This window comes from Sphaerodactylus townsendi, linkage group LG10 (genome assembly GCF_021028975.2).
Source record: "Sphaerodactylus townsendi isolate TG3544 linkage group LG10, MPM_Stown_v2.3, whole genome shotgun sequence".
NCBI classification, from domain to species: Eukaryota; Metazoa; Chordata; class Lepidosauria; order Squamata; family Sphaerodactylidae; genus Sphaerodactylus; species Sphaerodactylus townsendi.
Window position 1 is genome coordinate 75,276,938 of NC_059434.1, and position 21,531 is coordinate 75,298,468.

The 21,531-nt window shown below is 43.8% G+C and overlaps 1 protein-coding gene across 1 annotated transcript; it reads right to left on the bottom strand.

Annotated features, from left to right (window-relative positions):
• Positions 1–3,457: 3,457 nt before the first annotated feature.
• On the bottom strand, positions 3,458–14,490 carry LOC125439638 (uncharacterized protein DDB_G0271670-like). The gene is made up of 3 exons (XM_048508755.1): positions 14,422–14,490; positions 6,819–6,887; positions 3,458–5,704 (listed from the first exon to the last, which is right to left on the bottom strand). Exons 2-3 carry the CDS (start codon positions 6,870–6,872, stop codon positions 4,034–4,036), a joined length of 1,725 nt encoding a protein of 574 aa, XP_048364712.1. The 5' UTR covers positions 6,873–6,887; positions 14,422–14,490; the 3' UTR covers positions 3,458–4,033.
• Between the last annotated feature and the right edge of the window lie 7,041 nt (positions 14,491–21,531).

Sequence of the window (21,531 nt, forward strand, 5' to 3'; positions counted from 1 at the left end):
GCATGATACAGTATGTTATATGTATACCGTATGTTATATGTACCATGATGTGTATCATACATACAATATTTATGTACTGAGATATACAGATTTGAAAATCATAAACATTTTTATGTGCAGGGAAACATGAAGTGGTTCCAGAATTCAAAAGGAGAGCAAAATCAAAACGAGGATTTTTCAGGTAGAAATTTTAGAGATGAGAAATGTGAAGTCATCTCTAATGGGACACAGTGAAGGTTGAATGCTGAATGAGTGTTTTGCTGTAGTGCAAATGTTTTTCTTTTTCCATTTTTCTTGTCTCTAAAAAACCCCTGATGAAATAGGGACATGTTTTTGGGTGGGAGGAAATGTTCGCAAAACACTCACCCCATTTTGGCTCTGCCCCAGTCCTAATATCATTACGTACCATGATTCTTTATTCTGGCTAGCAGCAACCCCGCTGTCCTTTGTAACATGTATTTCTATCCTTGGAGTCTCTTGCTGCAAAGGCTAAAGAAACACCCAGTACTTGGATGCTTTATTTAGTAGCAGCATCTCATCTATTTGAAATTTGCATGGCTTTGTAATTTAAACGAGTGGTTGAAAATTACTGCCAACCATAACTGGGCTGGCTGGTGCTGGGAATCCATAAAGTTGGTCCAATGTAATATTTGGTCTAATTGCTGAGCTTTGTAAAACAACACCGCAAGTCTACAAAAGACCTTTGTTTGCAACACAGCTTTCAATCTGGGCGTTCCATTTCTTTATTATGAGTATTCCTGAGCATGTTGAAAACGATTCTGGCCCCTGCTTCTGCCAGGATGTCTATAGTATTGCCTGAAATTGTTCTTTTGAAAGTTTCAACATACTAGCTTTGCTGGGATGTCAGATCTTCATGCCTTCTTTCTAAAATGAAGCTGCAGCTCCCAAAATAAGTAAAGAAAATAAATGCAACCAAAAAACAACAACAGAGAATACAAGAAGGGGGGGGGGTGTGTGATCTGTTTTTTTTTTTCCAGCGTAAACAGTAGTCCTTCTATCTATCATTTCAAGAACAGCTATCTGTATCCAGAGGCACCAGTCTGGTAAGAGTTCACAGAAACGACATCACTGACCAGTTACAAATTATTCGTGATACCTGTGAACAGCAGAGTTCATTTATCTTTGTTTATGGCACAATTCTGATGATCCTCACTGAATGCCAGTAGGGCTAAGCAAATGCAGTTTGCACTTGGCTGCATGGCGAAGCGCGAAACAGATTATGCCGACTTGATCAGCAATCTGAATCGGACGAAGTGCAGCCTGGCTTGCAGCTGCTGATACCATACAGGGATTTTATATCAATCTCTATTCAAAAGCACATTCCAAAAATCCATAGGTATAAAGGTTTTGGGAGCCCTGACCTGGATGGACCAGGCTAGCCCAGTTTCATCAGATCTTGGCAGTAAAGTATGATCAGTCCATGTCAGTACTTGGGCAGGAGGAGACCACTGAACATCACTTGAACGCATGAAACTGCCTTATACTAAATCAATCCCTTGGTCCGTCTAAGTAAGTATTATCTCAGACTAGCAGCAGCTTTCCAGAGTCTTGTGCAGAAGTATTTTACGTTACCTACTGCCTACTACCAGTCCTTTCGACTGGAGATGTCAAGGATTAAAAATCTCTTTCCTTGAAAACTCTACAGAATTCTGGAAAACTCACTAGGGGCGAAACACCCAGAGGGACATAAGAGGTCAAATTTCCTCGGGCTGTGGCCATTTAGTCACGTGGGGGCGGGAAATCACCCCCACAGTCCTCCTCCTTCTCCCCTGGTCCATACACTGACTTCTAGACCCCCTTTGTCCTATTCAGAAGCTTATAGGAAATTAAAAGGTCAACTATTGGATAGAGAGTTCTCTACCCTACTCACCGCAGCCAAGAAAACGTGCTTCCCCATGTACTTTTCTCTCCCATTTGAACGGGGCCACTTGGCACACTACCTGTATTGCTTAATAAACCCTGTTCAAAGGAGAGCCATAATGCTCGCCAGGTTTAATGTAATGCCTTCTGCCTTGTTACATGGCAGATTTAATAAGCAAGAAAAGGCGAAAAGGTTGTGCCCATGTAACGATGGCTCAGTTGAATCTCTGGCCCACCAATTACTTCACTGTCTCAGATTCAAGGAAATCAGATCCAAGTATGTGAATCTCACTCCCTTACATTTACCAGATCTCCCCGATTTAATTAGATTACACTACTTGTTGAACAACCCTGATCCTTCTCTCTGTATGATAGTGGCAGACTTTCTTCTGGAAATTACTAAATGCCAGTAGATTTCCTTCGTCCTGTCATGCATATCCTGTATTGTATATGCTTTTTAATCTGCTTTTATTATTGTTGTACTGCTTTATGCCAATAAAGGCTTGCTAACAGACTTCTAGACCTGGTGAAAAAAAGCATAGTTTGGTCATGGGGGGAGGGTGGCCGTCCATATGGGTGGGGGCAGGGAGGGCAAAAAACTCAGATTTTGCACCAGGCTGCATTTCCCTAGATATTGGTCACCACAAGTCAGCAGGCTGCATTTCCCTAGGTATTGGTCACCATAAGTGACCACAAGTGACTTGACACCAAAAAGAAAAAAATTCTTAAGGGGGTCAGCAAATACTACTGCTTCTGCCCCTCCCGCTGCGCCTCTTAAAATTTTAATCTTGAACCTAGAAGGATAGCACAGAGGTAATGTGCGGTTTTGGCAGCGAAAGGGCAGTTGGCAGAAATAGAACCTGTCTTTTAAGATAACATAATTTTCCTTTGGTCTTTGGAACAAATGGTTGATTATAAGTCACCATTTTGGAAAGAGCCCATTACTGTGGTCAAGGGAGAACTGAATTCTGCCTATAACTCCTTTTGTATTCTAGTCCACTAGAGAGAGAACCAGGTGGACCATGGCAGGTCTGTGAGTAGCGGGGGCAGGGCCCGGGCACCTGTGGGGGGCTGCAGGGGTGGGGCCTAGGTGCCATTTTGCCCCCCCCCCATGCTACTACCGGCACAGTGTGGAGTGATCCGGCAGCATTTTGGGGGTGGAGCAGACTTTAGTCAACTTCCACAGGACTTCCAGTCCAGGAATGCTACCTTGCACAGCCACATAAACTGTGGCATAAACCTGTGTAACCTGTGGAGTTATTTGGGTGGCAGGAAGCTTTTTCACTTTCCCTCTTTTCTGTGCTTCGCCCCACTGTCCTCACTGCTGTGGAACTCCCGCACCATCTGGATTGGGCTGTAAGAACATAACTATAATACATATATGCAAATGTGTGTATTTACCTATATTGGTTTTACACCACCAACTACCACGGCTTCCCGTAAAAAGGAAAAAAAAGTGTTATAAATTCTTAGTCTCAACACCCCCCACCACCACCACCACAGTTTTCACACAGCTCCAGGAAGAGGAAATTATTATTAAACTGGTTTAAATTAGTGGTGTAAATATGTCCTGAAGGCTCCACCTATACTACATATGCCCTTTTGACACCAGTTACTGTTGGTTTTTCGAACAGAATTGTTTGGATTATCAAATTAATTCTGATGAATGTTGTCTTATAAGAATGCTGGACATTCTTGTTAGTGATTTCCAGCTCTTCTGCTACAGGCAAGTCCAAAGAGAAACCAGAATTGCTGAGGCTAAAAGTGATGTAACTCTGGGATATCACAGTGTTTCTTACGGCTCCAAGTTGGGAAATACATGGTAAATGTTTCAACCACTGCTTCTCCTTTGAACTACGACTCTACTGTAATCTATTGCCCATTAAAAGATGCGAAGAAGGTAATTTCACAGTTCCTCCAGCATCTTGCCTGTTTTGAGCCAACAAAACTGGGAATGGTTGGAATTAAGATTTAAGCAGAATCATCACATTTATCTGATGCGGCCACCAAACACAGATGGAGATGTACTTTTTAACTCCTGTACTAGTGCAAAGTTGTCATTCTGCAGTCATTGTCTACTTTACCTCCATAGTTTCCCTTAAAATTCCACTGTATTGTCTTTTTTGGTGTCATCAGTACAGTTTGTGTTGATTTATTCAGAACTGTCCGAATCACTGGAGCCACTGGAATCACTAGAATTTCTGGATTTAGTAGAATTGTTAGAATCAGCAGAACTGCTGGAGCCATCAGGATTGCTAGAATCATTAGTATCACTTGAATCACTGGAGCTGCTGGACTCACTGGAATTGCTGGTCTCAGTAGATGCACTGGAATCACTAGATTCACTGGAACTGCTGGATTCACTGGAGCTACTGGACTGTGTAGATTCACTGGAACTGCTAGACTCACTGGAGCTACTGGACTCTGTAGACTCACTGGAACTGCTGGATTCACTGGAGCTACTGGAACTGTTGGACTCACTGGAGCTACTGGAACTGTTGGACTCACTGGAGCTACTGGAACTGTTGGACTCACTGGAACTGCTGGATTCACTAGAGCTGCTGGACTGTGTAGATTCACTGGAACTGTTGGACTCACTGGAGCTACTGGAACTGTTGGACTCACTGGAACTGCTGGATTCACTAGAGCTGCTGGACTGTGTAGATTCACTGGAACTGCTGGACTCACTGGAGCTACTGGACTGTGTAGACTCACTGGAACTGCTGGATTCACTAGAGCTACTGGACTGTGTAGATTCACTGGAACTGCTGGATTCACTGGAGCTACTGGACTGTGTAGATTCACTGGAACTGCTGGACTCACTGGAGCTACTGGACTCTGTAGACTCACTGGAACTGCTGGATTCACTGGAGCTGCTGGACTCTGTAGACTCACTGGAACTGCTGGACTCACTGGAGCTACTGGACTCTGTAGACTCACTGGAACTGCTGGACTCACTGGAGCTACTGGACTGTGTAGATTCACTGGAACTGCTGGACTCACTAGAGCTACTGGACTCTGTAGACTCACTGGAACTGCTGGACTCACTGGACTCTGTAGATTCACTGGAACTGCTGGATTCACTAGAGTCACTAGGGCTGCCAGAGTCCTTTGAGGTGCCTGAATATTTTGATTGTTCTCTATTTGATTCATTTGAACTATCTGGCTCTCTGGATTTGCTCTGGCCCTCTGCTTTCTGACTAGAATCAGAATGATCAGAATTACCTGGATCATCTCCTTGCATTCCTTCATCATTGAAAGAGTAGCTATCAAAATGATGGTGAGGATCATAGTACAGGGCATCAACATCTCTCTTTGCCTTAATCTTATTGGTGGCATGAAATCCCTCAGAGTCCTGCTTGATGAAGTCCTCTGTTGTTGACACCAGACCATGAATGGCATTTCTCTCTCTCAAAAGAGTGGTGCCTTTTTGGTCTCTGCCCATGCTCTTCTTAGCAAGTTCCAGATGATGATGGTTAACATCGTTCTCCACCAGGGATTCAACATCTGCAGCCCCCCTTTCCTTTGTATGACACTGATGGCTGCATTTGATCTGTATGAGGCCAGGGTCCTCATGGGAAAACTGCCTGTCAGGTTCATGCTGGTATGCTCCTTGGGGATTGAGAGGACCAGCTATGGACACTTCTTCAGCATTTGCTGTGGTGAGTTTATGGAGTATCTCCCTGTCCTGAAGACCATCATTTCCAGCCTGGTGGTTCCCCTTCTTATGAACAGATATGATCTTTAATACTCTCTTATTGGTATTAATATGGTTAACGTTGTCCACATTGCTGCTTCTGACTGGAATTTCATTTCTTCTGATCTGTCACAAAGGTGTAATATTTAAAAACAGGATTTTATTTCCCTTAAAAGGAAGACAGGTATTTTCTTAAAGGAAAAAGGCGGGGGGAAGGAGGGCTCCATTAAAGTTCTACAATCTTTCATTATAACCAGGGGAAGGGATTTCTAGGTTTCCCCCTTCCCCACCAACTATGGAACTCGTTTTCACAAGGCTTGAGAATGGCCATTTCCCTGAAGACAAGATACATTTGAAAACTGACCTTTCCCAGAAGGCCTTGAAATTACAACAACAAGACATGGTGTCAAAAGGAAGTGGATATTTAGAATCACATATTTTATTGATATTATATTATGTTACTTTTAATGTACTCCAATGACTTTTACTATTTTTCAGTAAAGGTAGAGATAGTCCTCCGTGCAAGCACCAGGTCATTACTGACCCATGGGGTGACATCACATCATGATGTTTACTAGACAAAACTTCATTAATGGAGAGGGGAAACAAAGATGGCTGTGAATTACCATGGGCCACGGTTGCTACTCGAGGTGGATAGGGCAAGAGCTGATTCTGGCCTCAGTAAGGGCGGAAGGAGCCAAATGGCCATGCTAAGTTAGAGCAGCGCCAACACAGCGGCTGCTGGCTGGCCACGACAGAAAAGGGGAGGGTTAGCCTGAGCCTTTAAAGGAGCAAGCATCACGATGTTTACTAGACAAAACTACGTTAAAGGAGTGGGGAAACAAACATAGTTCACCAGATTAGAGTCTACGGCCCCTTCTACACACGCAAAATAATGTGTTTTCAAGCCACTTTCACAACCATTTGCAAGTGGATTTTGCTATTCTGCACAGCTTCAAAGAGCACTGAAAACAGTTTGAAAATGCATTATTCTGCATGTGCGGAGTGAGCCTACCACTCATGTGAAGGCGTGGGGAATCAAACCCAGTTCTCCAGATTAGAATCCACTGCTCTAAGCAGCAGCGTTACACCAGTGCTCTACTTGTGTGGATGCACCATATGCATCAGGGCCTTAGGATGTGGCTGCATGTTATAAGAGAGCAGCCTTTGGGAGCTAAGAGATGGCTTTTTGTTTCAATTATTGTTTCATGTAAATACCTTTCATGTTTTGTCCACTTACCGGGGAAGCAACAGTTACAGCAAGAATGTTTATCAGCAAAAGCAGTGTCTTCATGCTTGAAATTGCTCCCTATGTATAAATGGAAAATATATTTTCCTGTTAACGTTAATTATTTCAATACCTGCAAGCCAAGATATGTTGACTTAGACTGTGCAAAAGCAAAACAAAGTTATCCCAGAAGAACCAATATTGCCTGCAGATTATGTGAACATGTTATTTTTCTGTTTTTTTTTTAAAAAAAATATGTGAGATATCTTCAAAGCTACGTAGACACAACATGAGACTTGGCAATATGCACAGATTTGTAGCTTTGAAGATATCACACAGAACATTTTTTAAAAAACCAGAAAGAACCATTTTTGGCAGAAAGGCTTAATTTTTCTGCGCTATGCAGACAAAAAACACCCAATATGGTTCTTTTCAAAACATTTGCAAATGTTCTGTGCAGAAAAACCACTTGACTCAGTGGCAGAACATCTGCAGTGCAGGTAGAGGGTTCTGGATCTCAAATTAGAAAGGTCAGGTAAGTAGACTATGTGAAAAACCTGTGCCTGAGGTATTGGAGAGTTGTTGCCACTCAGAGTAGAAAACATTGGATCAATAATCTGATTCAGGCTCAGTTATGAGAAGGCCACCTGGCTTCATCCTGTCAGTTTGGCTCATTCTGCACATGCAGAATAATGCACTTTCAAACTGCTTTCAGTGCTCTTTAAAGCTGTGCGGAATAGCAAAATCCACTTGCAAACAGTTGTGAAAGTGGTTTGAAAATGCATTATTTTGCGTGTGCGGAAGGGGCCTCTGACTAATGTTCAGTCAGACCTTTGCTCCAGTATTGTCCATCCTGAATGACAGATGTTCCCCACTCAAGGTCCATAGGAATTGGACCTGGAACCTTCTTCATGTAAAGCCTGTGTTCTATCTGTCAATTTTGGCTTCATCAGCTGTGATATATGTGACTCAACATAAACAAGGTCAGAGTGTGAAGGAAACCCTAGTAACACAAGCGAGTTCACACCCTAAGAAACTGAATGGTGCTATGTATTTTGAAATATCTAATGTTTTTTAACATTTAAACAGGACCCACAGAATAATAGTATAATAACATGAAAACATGTGCTTAACTTGGAAATTATTTTCATATAGTGAAATATCCTCTTTGATCTGAGATTGCAAATGCCTTAACAGTCCAGGTGCTTGGGAGCAACAGCCGCAGAAGGCCATTGCTTTCACATCCTGCCTGTGAGCTCCCAAAGGCACCTGGTGGGCCACTGCGAGTAGCAGAGAGCTGGACTAGATGGACTCTGGTCTGATCCAGCTGGCTTGTTCTTATGTTCTTATGTTCTTATTTCTTGGTACCAAAGTTATACAAACCTATTGCTTCATAGAAGAATTATATACAGGAAAATCTCCCCGTTATTGACTGAAGTTCACTGCCCCTGGATAGAGAGGTTCACTGTAGTCATCTTAGATACAGCAAGTAACTTTTAGACAGATGACTGTTCCCTGCGCATTTCCCAAAGGTACAACTTATCCTCAAAACATCTGACAGTGATTACTGTAAGCACCGCATCTGGCTTTGTTCTCAGAAGGCACAGTCGTAAATGCACACATGTAGGCATCAATTACCAACACCAGGCCTCGGGCTTTATCTGCCACCCAAGACCAGAGAAGCCACATCAGTTTGTTAATCATGGCTTGTACAGTCGGCCAAGTGATTTCTGCACTAAACCAAGGCAGGTCATGTTGTATATTTGGCAAGTTAACTCAGGGTTCTTGGCTGTGTGAAACCACAGGGGAGGTAGGGAACGAGTAATAATGGGTTTCCCTCCCGTCATGAGCAGGACATCCTAATTTAGGAAGAGAAAGACAACATTCTCCTTTTGTGGTTGAAGGGGAAAAAAGGCTACAGGAGAAATCTGTAGACAAAGTCCACATGGGAAAGTCCAATATCTCACATGGCAAAAAGGGATGAGGAAACCAACATTCCAAAAAAAAAAACAAACTTAAAAGTGAATTAAGACTTAGGGCGTTTCCCCACTTACCTGGGTGAGTGATCGCTGCACGCTACTCCCAGTGCGCGTCATTTCTGGTCATTAAAAGGCACCGTTTTCTCCAGCGCCAGGAATGACGCGCACTGAGGGGGAGCGCGGGACAGCGGCAGCGTTGGGGCGGCTGTGTTGTGGCCGCCCCTGTAGTGGGGTGTGCCGGGGGACCCCGCGCTACTTGCGGAGAGTAGCGCATAGCAGCAGGTAAGTGGGGGAAATGACCGTAGTTAAAACCAGTGTATCTGCTGAGAAATTCTTTTCAAAACATTTTGGCTTCAAGGTCTCCACAGACAGGGGCGAGGTAATGTTCTCAGGCAATGATTAAGGGAATCCAAGTAAGATCTCGAAGATCAAAGTTCCATGGCCCCTTCCGCACATGCAGAATAACGCACTTTCAATCCACTTTCACAATTGTTTGCAAGTGGATTTTTCTATTTTGCACAGTAAAAAAGTGCATTGAAATTGGATTGAAAGTGCGTTATTCTGCATGTGCGGAAGGGGCCCACGTGATGCTAGAATTCCATGACGGGAACTCCAGACATCTAATTTTGATCTAACAAACATCTGTGGATGAAACAATGTGAATTTAGGTGGTAGTGTTGGGGGCTGGGGCACTGGAGGACCATACTCTTCTCTTTGGACCATTGCCATGCTCAGAAATGTGGCTCTCCTGGGACTGCCTTAACCCCTGACAAGGGGGAAAGATCATGCCTGTTGGGAAAACAGCACAGGAAGGAAAAGTTAAAGTTACCAGCTCCAAATTGGGAAATACTGGGATTTATTCTCTGGGGGAAAAGTTGGTGTTATGACGGCAGTGAGTATTGTCTCTGTGGACAGCTAAACTTTTATTGTTGTTTAAAAACTTTATTTATAATTTTTCTTATTTTAAATCTGCACAGAGCAGCTTGGTTCTCTCCTATTGGGATTATCTTTTTTTAAAATTCTCCTTTTGCTCTGGCAACTAAACTGAATTTATTACTGATAAGCTTGCTATTATCACACCACACGAGCCTCTTAAGCAATTAACCTAATGCCTAATAAAAATAAGAGCCAGTTGGCCAGAAAGAAGAAAAGATTAGACTCACCAAGTGCTTTTGACCAACCTAGGTTGAAGCAAAGGCCCCTTCCGCACATGCAGAATAATGCATTTTCAATACACTTTCAATACACTTTGCAGCTGTGTGGAATAGCATAATCCACTTGCAAACAACTGTGAAAGTAGATTGAAAGTGCATTATTCTGCATGTGCAGAAGGGGCCAAAGTAAACTATTTATGCCATCTACCTCACAACCTGAATTATCTTTCCAGCTGTTGCTCCTCTTGAGGAGAGGGCTAGCAATAATGAGTCAGCAGAGCCAGCAGAAGTTCCTACAGACTTTAATAATAATAATAATAATAATAATAATAATAATAATAATGAAGAAGAAAAAGAAGAAGAGGAGGAGGAGGAGGAGGAGGAGGAGTTTGGATTTATATCCCCCTTTCTCTCCTATAGGAGACTCAAAGGGACTTACGAACTCCTTACCCTTTCCCTCTCACAACAAACACCCTGTGAGGCTGAGAGAGCTCAGAAGAACTGTGACTAGCCCAAGATCACCCAGCTGGTGTGTATTGGAATGTACAGGCTAATCTGAATTCCCCAGATAAGCCTCCACAGCTTAGGTGGCAGAACGGGGAATTAAACCAGATTAGAGTACACTTGCTCTTAACCACTATGCCATTGCCGCTTAATGCTTAGTGTTTATCATAATGCTCCTAGTTTGATTGTGTGTTCCTGCGTTACAGAGAGTTAGAATTGATGGCCCTTGGCGTCTCTTCCAACTCTATGATTCTATAATGCTAGTTCAGACCATGCAGGCGTGAACTGCTCTTCCTCTGAAGAGAGTCTCCTAACTAAGATATGTTTTGAATAGCTGATCAGTCTTTACTCTCTGCATGATCTTTTCAACTTGTCTTTGAGAAATTGGATTGCTTAATTAAAAAGCTTGATAGTCTGCTTGAATCATTCTCTTCTAAGGATTGGGACAACAAGACATGCAAGACAAATAATAATAACAGCAAGTCAAGAGAATCTAATTACTCCTTGCCTAAGGGCTCTTTAGCCAAGCCTTATGAAATCGTTCCAGAGATGGGACCTGCAACCTCAACCTTCTCTTACTGCTGCAAGAACTGCAAGAAATGCAAGAGCAAGGGCAATCAAATTTCTCAAAATAACTCTCAAAATGAGCGGCAGGTTCCGCATGGGCCAAAAACAGTAGTGTGAAAATGGTGTAAATCCTTTTACACCATTTTAAACCATTTTACACCGGTTTCACACCTCTGTTTTTGGCCCATGTGGAATCCGCCTAACACTTCGACCCTCCCAATTAGTGTTAGAAGTACATCCCTACAGAGGTTGACCTATTACAGTGGTGGCGAACCTATGGCACGGGTGCCAGAGGTGGCACTCAGAGCCCTTTCTGTGGGCACACATGCACAGAGTTCATCATGTGGGGGGTGGAAAATCACCCCCCACACACACACATCTAGGCTAGCCTGGGCACGATCCTTTACCTGGGAGTAAGCTCGGTTGCTGGCAATGGGACTTGCTTCTGAGTAAATCCTCCTAGGGGTGTGATTCACCCATTCGAAGCGTTGCATGGTTGCTTCACCAAGCTTACTCCCGAGTAACATGCACCTTGGAGCCCATCGTTTTTTCTAAACTGAAACCTCAGTATTCAGGTTAAATTGCCGTGTTGGCACTTGGCGATAAATAAGTGGGTTTTGGGCTGCAATTTGGGCACTCGGTCTCGAAAAGGTTCGCCATCACTGACCTATTACATGGAACACAATTCAACAGGTTATATCAAATCTTAACTAGATTTTTAAAGGAGCTTTTTATTTTAAAGTCCTTTCAGTATCTATTTTCAATCATACACCAAATTTTGTAAGATATTTACTACAATTTGCAACTCCTTCCACACCAATTTTTTTAAATGAACCAGAATAGACAACTTCATTGTTAGATTGTTCATCCCCAATGCCTTTTTTACGGCACTATAATTCAATCATTGATTACAAATCATCTAGCAATTTCGCCCCCTCTGGATCAACCTGGCATGACTTCAAACATGGTAGGGAATAAATCTAATCAACAAAAAGATTTCATTGATCTAGAGATGGAAATTGGCCCATCCTGAGCTATCCAGCGTTGGAAAGGGCGATTTAATATTGCACGAAGAACAACTAGAAGTCTCTCAGGATCCAACACCCTCCTTTATTTCAGCCATTCCAATGGCTGAATCTAATGCCATAGTACAGAACCGCCCATATACCATCACGTCTAATGGGATCATTTATCATAATACTGCTGGCAACCTCAACAAAATTGTTCATATAGGCTGACTATCGTCATCTTCTTGCACTCCTGTTCTGAAATGTCTTTTGTGGAACATGGCAGGATGGTTTAGACCAGAGGCGTAGGGCCCACGGGGACATATGGGGTCATATGTCCCTGGGGAGTTGCTATTTGATTATGTGGGGGTGGAAAATTGTCCCCACACCCTCCTCCTTCTCCTGTGTCGAAGGCATCCCCCACCCCCCCATGCCCCACTTACCTTAGATGGTCCCTGGCAGCCTGGTGGGGATGAGCCTGGCAGGATTGGACTGAGGGGTGCCTGGCAGCAGCCCAGCCAGGCTGCTCCTTCAGCCAACAGAGGTTCCACCAGCTGAAGGAACAGCTTGGTTGGCCCGCCGCTGGGCATCCCTTGGCCTGGCCGCCGCCAGCTGCCCCTCAACTTGGCCCCGCCAGGCCCAGCCCCTCCAGGCTCCACACTGGGGACACTCAGCTGCTGCTGTAAGGTGGAGGGTGTGGGGAAGTCACGCGGGGACACCTGGGAGGCAGAGTGTTGCTCACTGGGCCATTTCCCTCGGCCACATACACTCTCGTTTTAGGACATCCTCAAGAGGATAGTGATCTGAGTGGACAAGCTATGAAAGGATATCTGCTTTGCAAGCTGACAGTCAAGGAATCTAAGAACATAAGAACATAAGAACAAGCCAGCTGGATCAGACCAGAGTCCATCTAGTCCAGCTCTCTGCTACTCACAGTGGCCCACCAGGTGCCTTTGGGAGCTCACGTGCAGGAGGTGAGAGCAATGGCCTTCTGCGGGGGTGTATTCTGATAGCCACATCTATCTAAGTTCAGACACTTTTAATAAATTCTACAGTTCATGTGACCTCACCTGGATGGCCAAGCTAGCTTGATCACATCAGAGCTTGTAAGATAAGCAGGATCACCCCCAGTTAGTACTTGGATGGGAGACCACCAAGGAAGACCAGGGTCACTGTGCAGGGCAGGCAATGGCAAACCACCTCTGAATTTCTCTTGCCTCGAAAACCCTGTGGGGTCACCATGAGTCAGCTGTGACTAGATGGGGAAAAATCATTCATGATGCTGTGTATTGCTGAGGGAGGAACAGCCACAAAAACAGATGATTAAAGCTCCAGGTGGCGAATTCCTTGCCACTAAATTTGAGTTCCTTGAATAAATTATCCCTTGCCACCCACCCCCCACAAACATAATATATATGTTTTATGAAAACATATATATTTACCCAGTTGCTGTACCTTCTAAGGTTGAAGATTTCATATCAACTTTTGTGTTGTTTTCTGATATTTTGCTTGTTTTCATAAAAGGTGGGAAACCACAAAACAAGGCTGTGCGGAGAGAGGCCAAGGGAAACCACCTCTGCTTTTCCTTTGCCTTGAAAGTTTGCCAAGGTTGCCATAAGTTGACTGTGAATTGATGGCATTTTGCACACCCACAACAAAATATATTTATGGCTTGTGTTTATATCTTTTTCTTTAATCCAGTGTGGCTACCTGCATCCTCTGACAACCCGTGCAGGGACGTACTGCCCAGGGGGACGTATGGGGTAAAATGTTCCTGGGCTGCAGCCATTTAGTCACGTGGGCAGTGGGAAATTGCCCCCCGTGCCCCTCCTCCCTCCCAGGTCCATACACTGACTTCAAGACCTGGTGCAAAAAAAGTTGTTTGGTCGTGGTGGGGGAGGGCGGCCGTCCATACCGGGGGGGGGAGGCAGAAAATAGATTTTGCACTGGGCTACATTTTCCCTAGATGCACCTCTGCCCCAGTGTGTTTGTGTCTGTCACATGACTGTCAAGAATCCAAAAAAAGCAACATTTACCCATCACGGCATTTCTCTGCTGGGATGAGCTGAACCTGTTGAATGTATGCCTTTGGGGAAGAAAATGTCATAGAAACATGGGAATCATGAAGATATTATGAATTCATTAGGTAGCAACTCTGCCTCAGGTAGCAACCAAATTCTAATTGCTGTTAATTTTCAGTCACAAAATTGACTGCTTCCCTTCCCCCCCCTCCCCCCGCCCCCCCGCACCTCGGTTTTGCTATCAGGCTAAACACAGCAAATAAACAGTATTCATTTATTAGAGGCGAGAGACAGGACATTTTTATATATTATATATATTTTTTATTATTGCAATAATTCTATGAGGAGCTTCCCATTTGAAAAGCAAGCACGTTGTCACCTACCTAGTTTGCAGCGCTGCAGTGAATGATCTTAAACTCATTAGAGATGTTTTCTGTCTCATCTGCGCCTCAGTTCTTCAAGATCTGAACCCAAAATGGTACCCTGCGAGAATTTAAGCAGTGTTTTAGCTTCTGAGCAACCAATTGGAGCCTAGCAACTTAACTGTGACTTCACAAGGTATTTAAAAGAAAACCCTCTAATCCCCCCTTTTGTCCTTGAAATGATTACGTGTCCTTGTGCTTCATTGAAATTCTCCTTATTTGACACTCAAGCAGAATGTTAGATAAGTATATTTTATGGCATGTTTTCGTGAGATAATGGATGTTATGAATGCCAGGTTTCCCCGGTTCTATGATTACTGGATGCCTTTCCTTACACTTTCCATTTGAGATGCTCAGGTTCATTGTAATGAAAATGTGAAATTTCGGTGCCACCCTTCATCCGGTTGACTTATATTTCAATCCACCCTTAATAACTATTTTTGCAGTGCTCTTAATGCACACCTTCTTGCAGGCCTATAGTTCACACACCTTCTATTTATTCACACAACCAGGGATTTTGGTTCTTCAGTGACTGCTAATGGTTGATTTATACATGGGCATGCCTCATTCACAATCCCATTACTCAACAAAGACAAGCTGAGTTTTTTTTTTTAATGCATGCATTCAACAAGATTGTGTTAAGCTTTTTTTTTTTTCACCGAGTACACAAACATGCTGACATTTTGTTATGCCACAGCTGAGAAACTGTGTTTTGTTTTACATGGTAAACTGAAAACCATCGTTTAATTGGTTGGCTGACTTGTGAAACTTAATTATGTTATAAACATATACACGTAAAATCTTTTTTCAAACTATAAACATCTGTAGCACACATACATACCAAGTTTTGGAAATACAGTTATCCACCTCTTTACAGTCAGCTTCTCACATACCTTTGTGCAGAGGCGTAACAAGGGGGGAAAGCGCCCAGTGCATTGGTGCGTCCTCTGCCCCGCCCCATCCCAGAACGCCCCCGTTCCACCCCGGAATGCCCCCGGGACACCCTCACCACATCCCCACAGGGGCCTTGGAGCTACGCCTCTGCCTTTGTGGAGCTGTAAAAAGTCAGCTTCTATCATTTGCACTGGAAGCTGCATAACTATTGTGCTTGCACATTATCATACATACATACATACATACATACATACATACATACATACATACATACATACATACATACATACATACATACATACATACATACATACATACATACATACATACATACATACATACATACATAAAACCTTTATTAGGCATAAAACCAATATAACAACCAGCATTATCCAGACAGATGTTCCATACATAAAACCACCACAGGTATTGTTCCAAAGTTCCTAAAAGGAACTCTAGGCTACAGAATTTAAAAATCACAGAAGAAGAGTTGTTTAGTAGGGAATGCAACCCCTTCCCAAGCAACAGAAGTATTCCTTTAAACTTAGCAGGAAGAAGGAAGAGTCAAAAGCCTGAGTTCTAAGCTTCTTCGTGATTTGCAGGGCAGTTAAGCATTATATGTTCCATGGATTGCACCACTATAGTACAAGTGGGGCACTTCCTGGCCTATGGCAGTCAATTTTAAAGAAATCTCCCTTGGATGTACAGAACAAGGAAGGAATTACAACGTGCACCCTTGTGTATATCCATCTAAAGCTTGGGCTCTTGGAGTAATACTCAGATAGTCTGCCATCAGATTGGTTTTGAGATTTGATGTTGGAAAAAAGAAGTGGGAACAGGTTATCAGCGCTTTGGTCTTGTATGGGGGAACTTGTAGCTCCTGGTCAAGGAGGCGCCTTTTTAGTTGAAAAAGAGTTCGGAAGGAGGTAGCATTTGCAAAGACTCCCAGGAGAATCCCAGGGAAAGTATTTTAACGAACCTTCAAATCTCTGCTCCTGCCAAATTCACTTTTAGGATCCATGGAGCTGGGAGGATATGCGATTGATAAGGCTACCAGTGTCCTAATTAAAGCACAGAGGCGAACTCCCAGAACTTTAAGGGTGGCCAGCCAAGCTTTCGTAACCAGCAGATGTTGTCCCGCTTCCAAACAGAGTGCAGCATAAGGAATGCAATGTGGCACTCCGAATATTTTGTATAAGAAGGCTGACTGAATCCTTTCAACTTTTTGGCTCCAAGCATTAATCTTGCACATTATCAATCGGTTTCTCTTCTTTATGCTATAAAAATCTCTATTGGACACTAAATCTAAGGCCCCTTTCACATTGACCAATCAGGTGTAGGATGCTAAAAAAAACCATTTGGGCAGGGGAACTTTGCACTGATCCTGCCCCCCAAACAAGTCTGCCCCATGTTATTTCCCCCAAACTGGGGTTTTTTTAAATCGGTAAACTAGCGAGTCTTTCAAAGATCCTGGGTTGCAGCCGCTTGTGAGCGAATGGGCAGGCAGGAGGAGCAACAAGGAAACAAAAATGGCTCACCAGATAAGAGTCCACCACTCATGTGGAGGAGTGGCGAATCAAACCTGGTTCTCCAGATTAGAGTCCACTGCTCCAAACCTCTACAACATGCTGTCCTAAAATAATGAAACTGGTCCCAGAAGTCTGCAGTTTAAAGCTGGACCTGGGCAAGATGAGGTCAGCATCAAATGGGCCCACCCCACCCCCAGTATCCATGTAAATGTAGCAGCAGTGGCGTAGTGGTTAAGGGCAGGTGCATTCTAATCTGGAGGAACCGGGTTTGATTCCCCGCTCTGCTGCTTGAGCTGTGGAGGCTTATATGGGGAATTTAGATTAGCCTGTGCACTCCCACACACGCCAGCTGGGTGACCTTGGGCTAGTCACAGCTTCTCGGAGCTCTCTCAGCCCCACCCACCTCACAGGGTGTTTGTTGTGAGGGGGGAAGGGCAAGGAGATGATAAGCCCCTTTGAGTCTCCTACAGGAAAGAAAGGGGGATATGAATCCAAACTCCTCCTCCTCCTCCTCCTCCTCCTCCTCCTCCTCTTCTTCTTCTTCTTCTTCTTCTTCTTCTTCTTCTTCTTCTTCTTCTTCTTCTTCTTCTTCTTCTTCTTCTTCTTCTTCTTCTTCTTCTTCTTCTTCTTCTTCTTCTTCTTCTTCTTCTTCTTCTTCTTCTTCTAAATACCAGGGACAAGGCGAGCCAGGTGGCCAACATTCAACTGCACCCCTGCTCTGAACTCCACAAGGAGTTTTGGGCTGGGGGCATAATTGCAATTAGGACATGGCCAGAGGCGTATCTAGGGAAAATGTAGCCCGGTGCAAAATCTGAGTTTCCTGGGGGGGCTGTATGAGCAGCCGCCCTCCCCCACCCATGACCAAACAACTTTTTTTGCACCAGTTCTTGAAGTCAGTGTATGGACCTGGGGGGAAGGAGGAGGGGGGGCAATTTTCTACTCCCCATGTGTCTAAATGGCCAGAGCTCAAGGACATTTGACCCCATATGTCTCCCTGGGTGGTGCGCCCCTGGACACGGCCCTGCAACGCACAACAAAGAAGGGTCACCCAGGGCTCCAGCCCCCTGTGTCCCCTTGCTATGCCACGTTGTGGTGCATATGAGCACCATGGTGCCCACCAACACCTTTCTTGGAGCGAGTCGGGTGTTTTTAGAAGATGGGTCGGGTCAGGTGGTGTTTTTGCCTTGGGCCTCTCACAAACACTCAGCCCGGCTTTTCTTAAATAATTTTAATGAGAAAATACAGGCAAGGAGAATGAAGTTCTAAGATGCTTTTCTCCCAACTCTGGGGAGAAAAGCAGGATTTAAATGAATGAATGAATGAATGAATGAATGAATGAATGAATGAATGAATGAATGAATGAATGAATGAATCACCCCTTAATGTTCACTACCTGCAAGTGATCTCCCAGTGGGAAGCAAAACCTATTGTCTCAGCTACAAAGCAGAACTGAAGGATAATAGTCAAAAGCAGGATAAGAAAGCTTATCCCTACCCACTACATTTCAGAAGATTCATTCAGGTGATCTGCAACGTATTGTTCTTTTCCTGGCAGCAGAAATGGCTTCTACTGGAATAGTTAGGATCTAAGCCAGCATGCTTAGCAATTTCTGCGTAAAAGTGACGGAGCCTACATATTTCAACCTGAACTAGCCAAACGTCATTGGAATTAGGCTGAAGAACTCATGGTGTTACATCACATATTTTGGATTACTAAATATTACACAGTACAGAACATGAGGAAACAGAGCGTTACTGCCTTGGGCAGCAGTCGTACCTCAGCCATAACATGACATTTGGTCCAGCGAAGACTGGACTTCCCTAAATGCCTCTCTTTCAGATTTTAAGAAGGTACTGCTTTGTTTGGAATGCAAACACTTCAGCGGAGGAGGATAGTTACTTAAAACAGTATTTCCAATCACAAGAAGTCTAAACAAGGACTGAAAAATCAGGCTATAGGTTTATCCTCAGTAAGTATCGCCTTGCTGATTTTCCCCCTATCTTGCATTAATGTTTCCCAAGAGCAACAACCAAAAGGTTACAGAAATACCCTGATGCATAAGTAGATCCAGCATAGTTGTCTAAAATACCAGGTGCTTTCATGCCAGGTAAATTTTTTTGAAGGATTTATGCAGAAATTCAACATCTTCAATGCAAACATTTCACTGAAATAGAGCCACAAGCAAATATGATACGGAACGTCAAACAGCGTGGGTGCAAATACTTCACTTAAGCAGAGCTCTATAAAGGAAATAACAACACATAAGCAAATAGACAGAGAAACCAGGGAGCTTGTTTACAACTGTTGAAGAGCCTTTTGATTAAAAATATGCTGAGTTTAGTGGTCGTGCCTAGGAGATACTGCATTAGAATTGTGAATAGCCCAGGATTTCAATCTCCCTTATGTAAGCATGAATTCCAGGGGAAATACTCTGATGTCCTTATGCCACATTTTAGAGTCAACAACTGCATTCATTTAAGCACTTAATGAAAGCCTCTGCTTTCCCTAGGCCAGGAAATTTTGTTAAGAAATGGATCTTCGTCCTTACAACAGTCAGTCAGAGATTTCACTTTACACAAATTATAGCTCCACAGATGGCTTGCACAATCGCTGCATATGCAGTGAGATAGCAAATCCCACAGAGAGCAACAGATATCAAGGCAATCCTATTAACAATTTCCCAAGCATCAGCCCCATTAAAGAACCCTATGTAGGACCCTTGAAAGAACCCTCAATAGGCCTTCTCTATGACTGTAAATGCTCTGACTAAAGATGAAAGCTGGGAATTCAGAAAAGCTAGTAGGTTGTGATGATAGATTATTTATTGTGCTATAAACAGAGTGGACCGAGAGTTTTTTTCTCCTCCCTCCATCTATGCTGACTAAAGGGAACAGCCAAACACAAAAGCCGCAAACCTCTGAATACCAGTGCTGAGAAACAGAATCATGGGAAGGCCTTGGCAGGGGAATAGCAACAAAAAATGGTGCCTGGGGCAAACACAGAAATTATGCCCTCCCCAACGGGGATAGTGGAGCAGCAGAGTCCAGGGGGAGGGGGAAGCTAAGCACCCCAAGTTGTGAAACACAGACAGAGGCCCCTTCCGCACACGCAAAATAATGCATTTTCAAACCACTTTCACAACTGTTTGCAAGTGGATTTTGCTATTCCGCACAGCTTCAAAGAGCACTGAAAGCAGTTTGAAAGTGCATTATTCTGCATGTGTGGAATGAGCCAGGCAGACAGACAGACAGACAGACACTGAGGGAAGAATGAAAGGAAGGAAAAGAAAGAAGACGTGGTATTATGAATCTTCTCATTATGAATCAGGACAATGCAGAGAAGAAGAAGAGGAGGAGCAGGAGGAAGAGGAGTAGTTTGGAGTTATATCCCCCTTTCTCTCCTGTAATGAGAATCAAAAGGGCTTACAAACTCCTTTTCCTTCCTCTCCCCATAACAGACACCTTGTGATGTAGGTGGGGCTGAGAGAGTTCAGAATAAATTGTGACTAGCCCATGGTCACCCAGCAGGAATGTAGGAGTGGGGAAAACACATCTGGTTCAGTTGCAATTCTGGGAGATATCCAGGTTGCACTTGGACATTGGCAACCTGGGGGTTGAGTCAAGACATTTCAGAGGAAATCGCTATGTGGATCTTCTGCTGTGTCTGTAAGCGCTCTGCTTTCATAGTAGTCAAAAGCAGGGGCGTACCACCACCCAGGGGGACATATGGGGTCAAATATCCTGGGCTGTAGCCATTTAATCGCTCCCCACACCCCTCCTCCTCCCCCCTGGTCCATACACTGACTTCAAGACCTAGTGCAAAAAACATTCGGTCATGGTGGGGGAGGGCGGCCGCCCATACTGGGGGGGGGGGGGGACAGGCGGAAAACTCAGATTTTGCCCCAGGTTACATTTTTTCCAGATACCCCTTTGGTCAAGAGGTACACGCAGAGGCAACCGCCTAGTCCCAAGGTGTAGCAGCAAAGACCGCACTAAAGAAAAAAAAGCTTTGAAAATATTCCACCAGGCCGCATTCCTGTGGTATTCCAAAAATACAGCTGAAAGACAAAATGAGAGAGTGATCTTGTGTTAAAGAACACTTTGAAACCCTTTTCCTTTTTTCCCCCCCTGTCGATGGTGTGCTATTATAGTGCCGGGCGCAGAGGGAAACGCCAGGCAACGGGAAACATTTCAGTGCAGAAATAGTTTGAAAGCTCGAAAGTTTAATATTGCCATGGTGTGTTCTTGCTTCCTAAAAATACAAAAACAGCAAAAACTGGAAAGGCCACTGTGGACATGTATAATAATCCCCAGCTTGAAAACTTAAAAAAAAAACCCAACCCTGACCACAGCACAGTGGTCAACTGGAACTGTATTTAGAACGCTGAAAATGTTTTAAGGGTTGAATATATCAATTGGTGTCTGTTGCATTTTCCATGGCTGGTGATGTAGGATTCCCCGCCCCCCCCCCCCGCCCCCCCAAAGCATTTTGATTTAGGAACAGTAAGCTGGAAAGCAAGGAGAGAAACAAAGTCAACTGGGAAAAGAAACACATTTCTGAAAAAAAATTGAGGTTTTTGAAAAGCCAAATTTACAATGAGAAAATTTGGATAAAAACGTTGGAAGCACTTCTATAATTCTGGTTCATA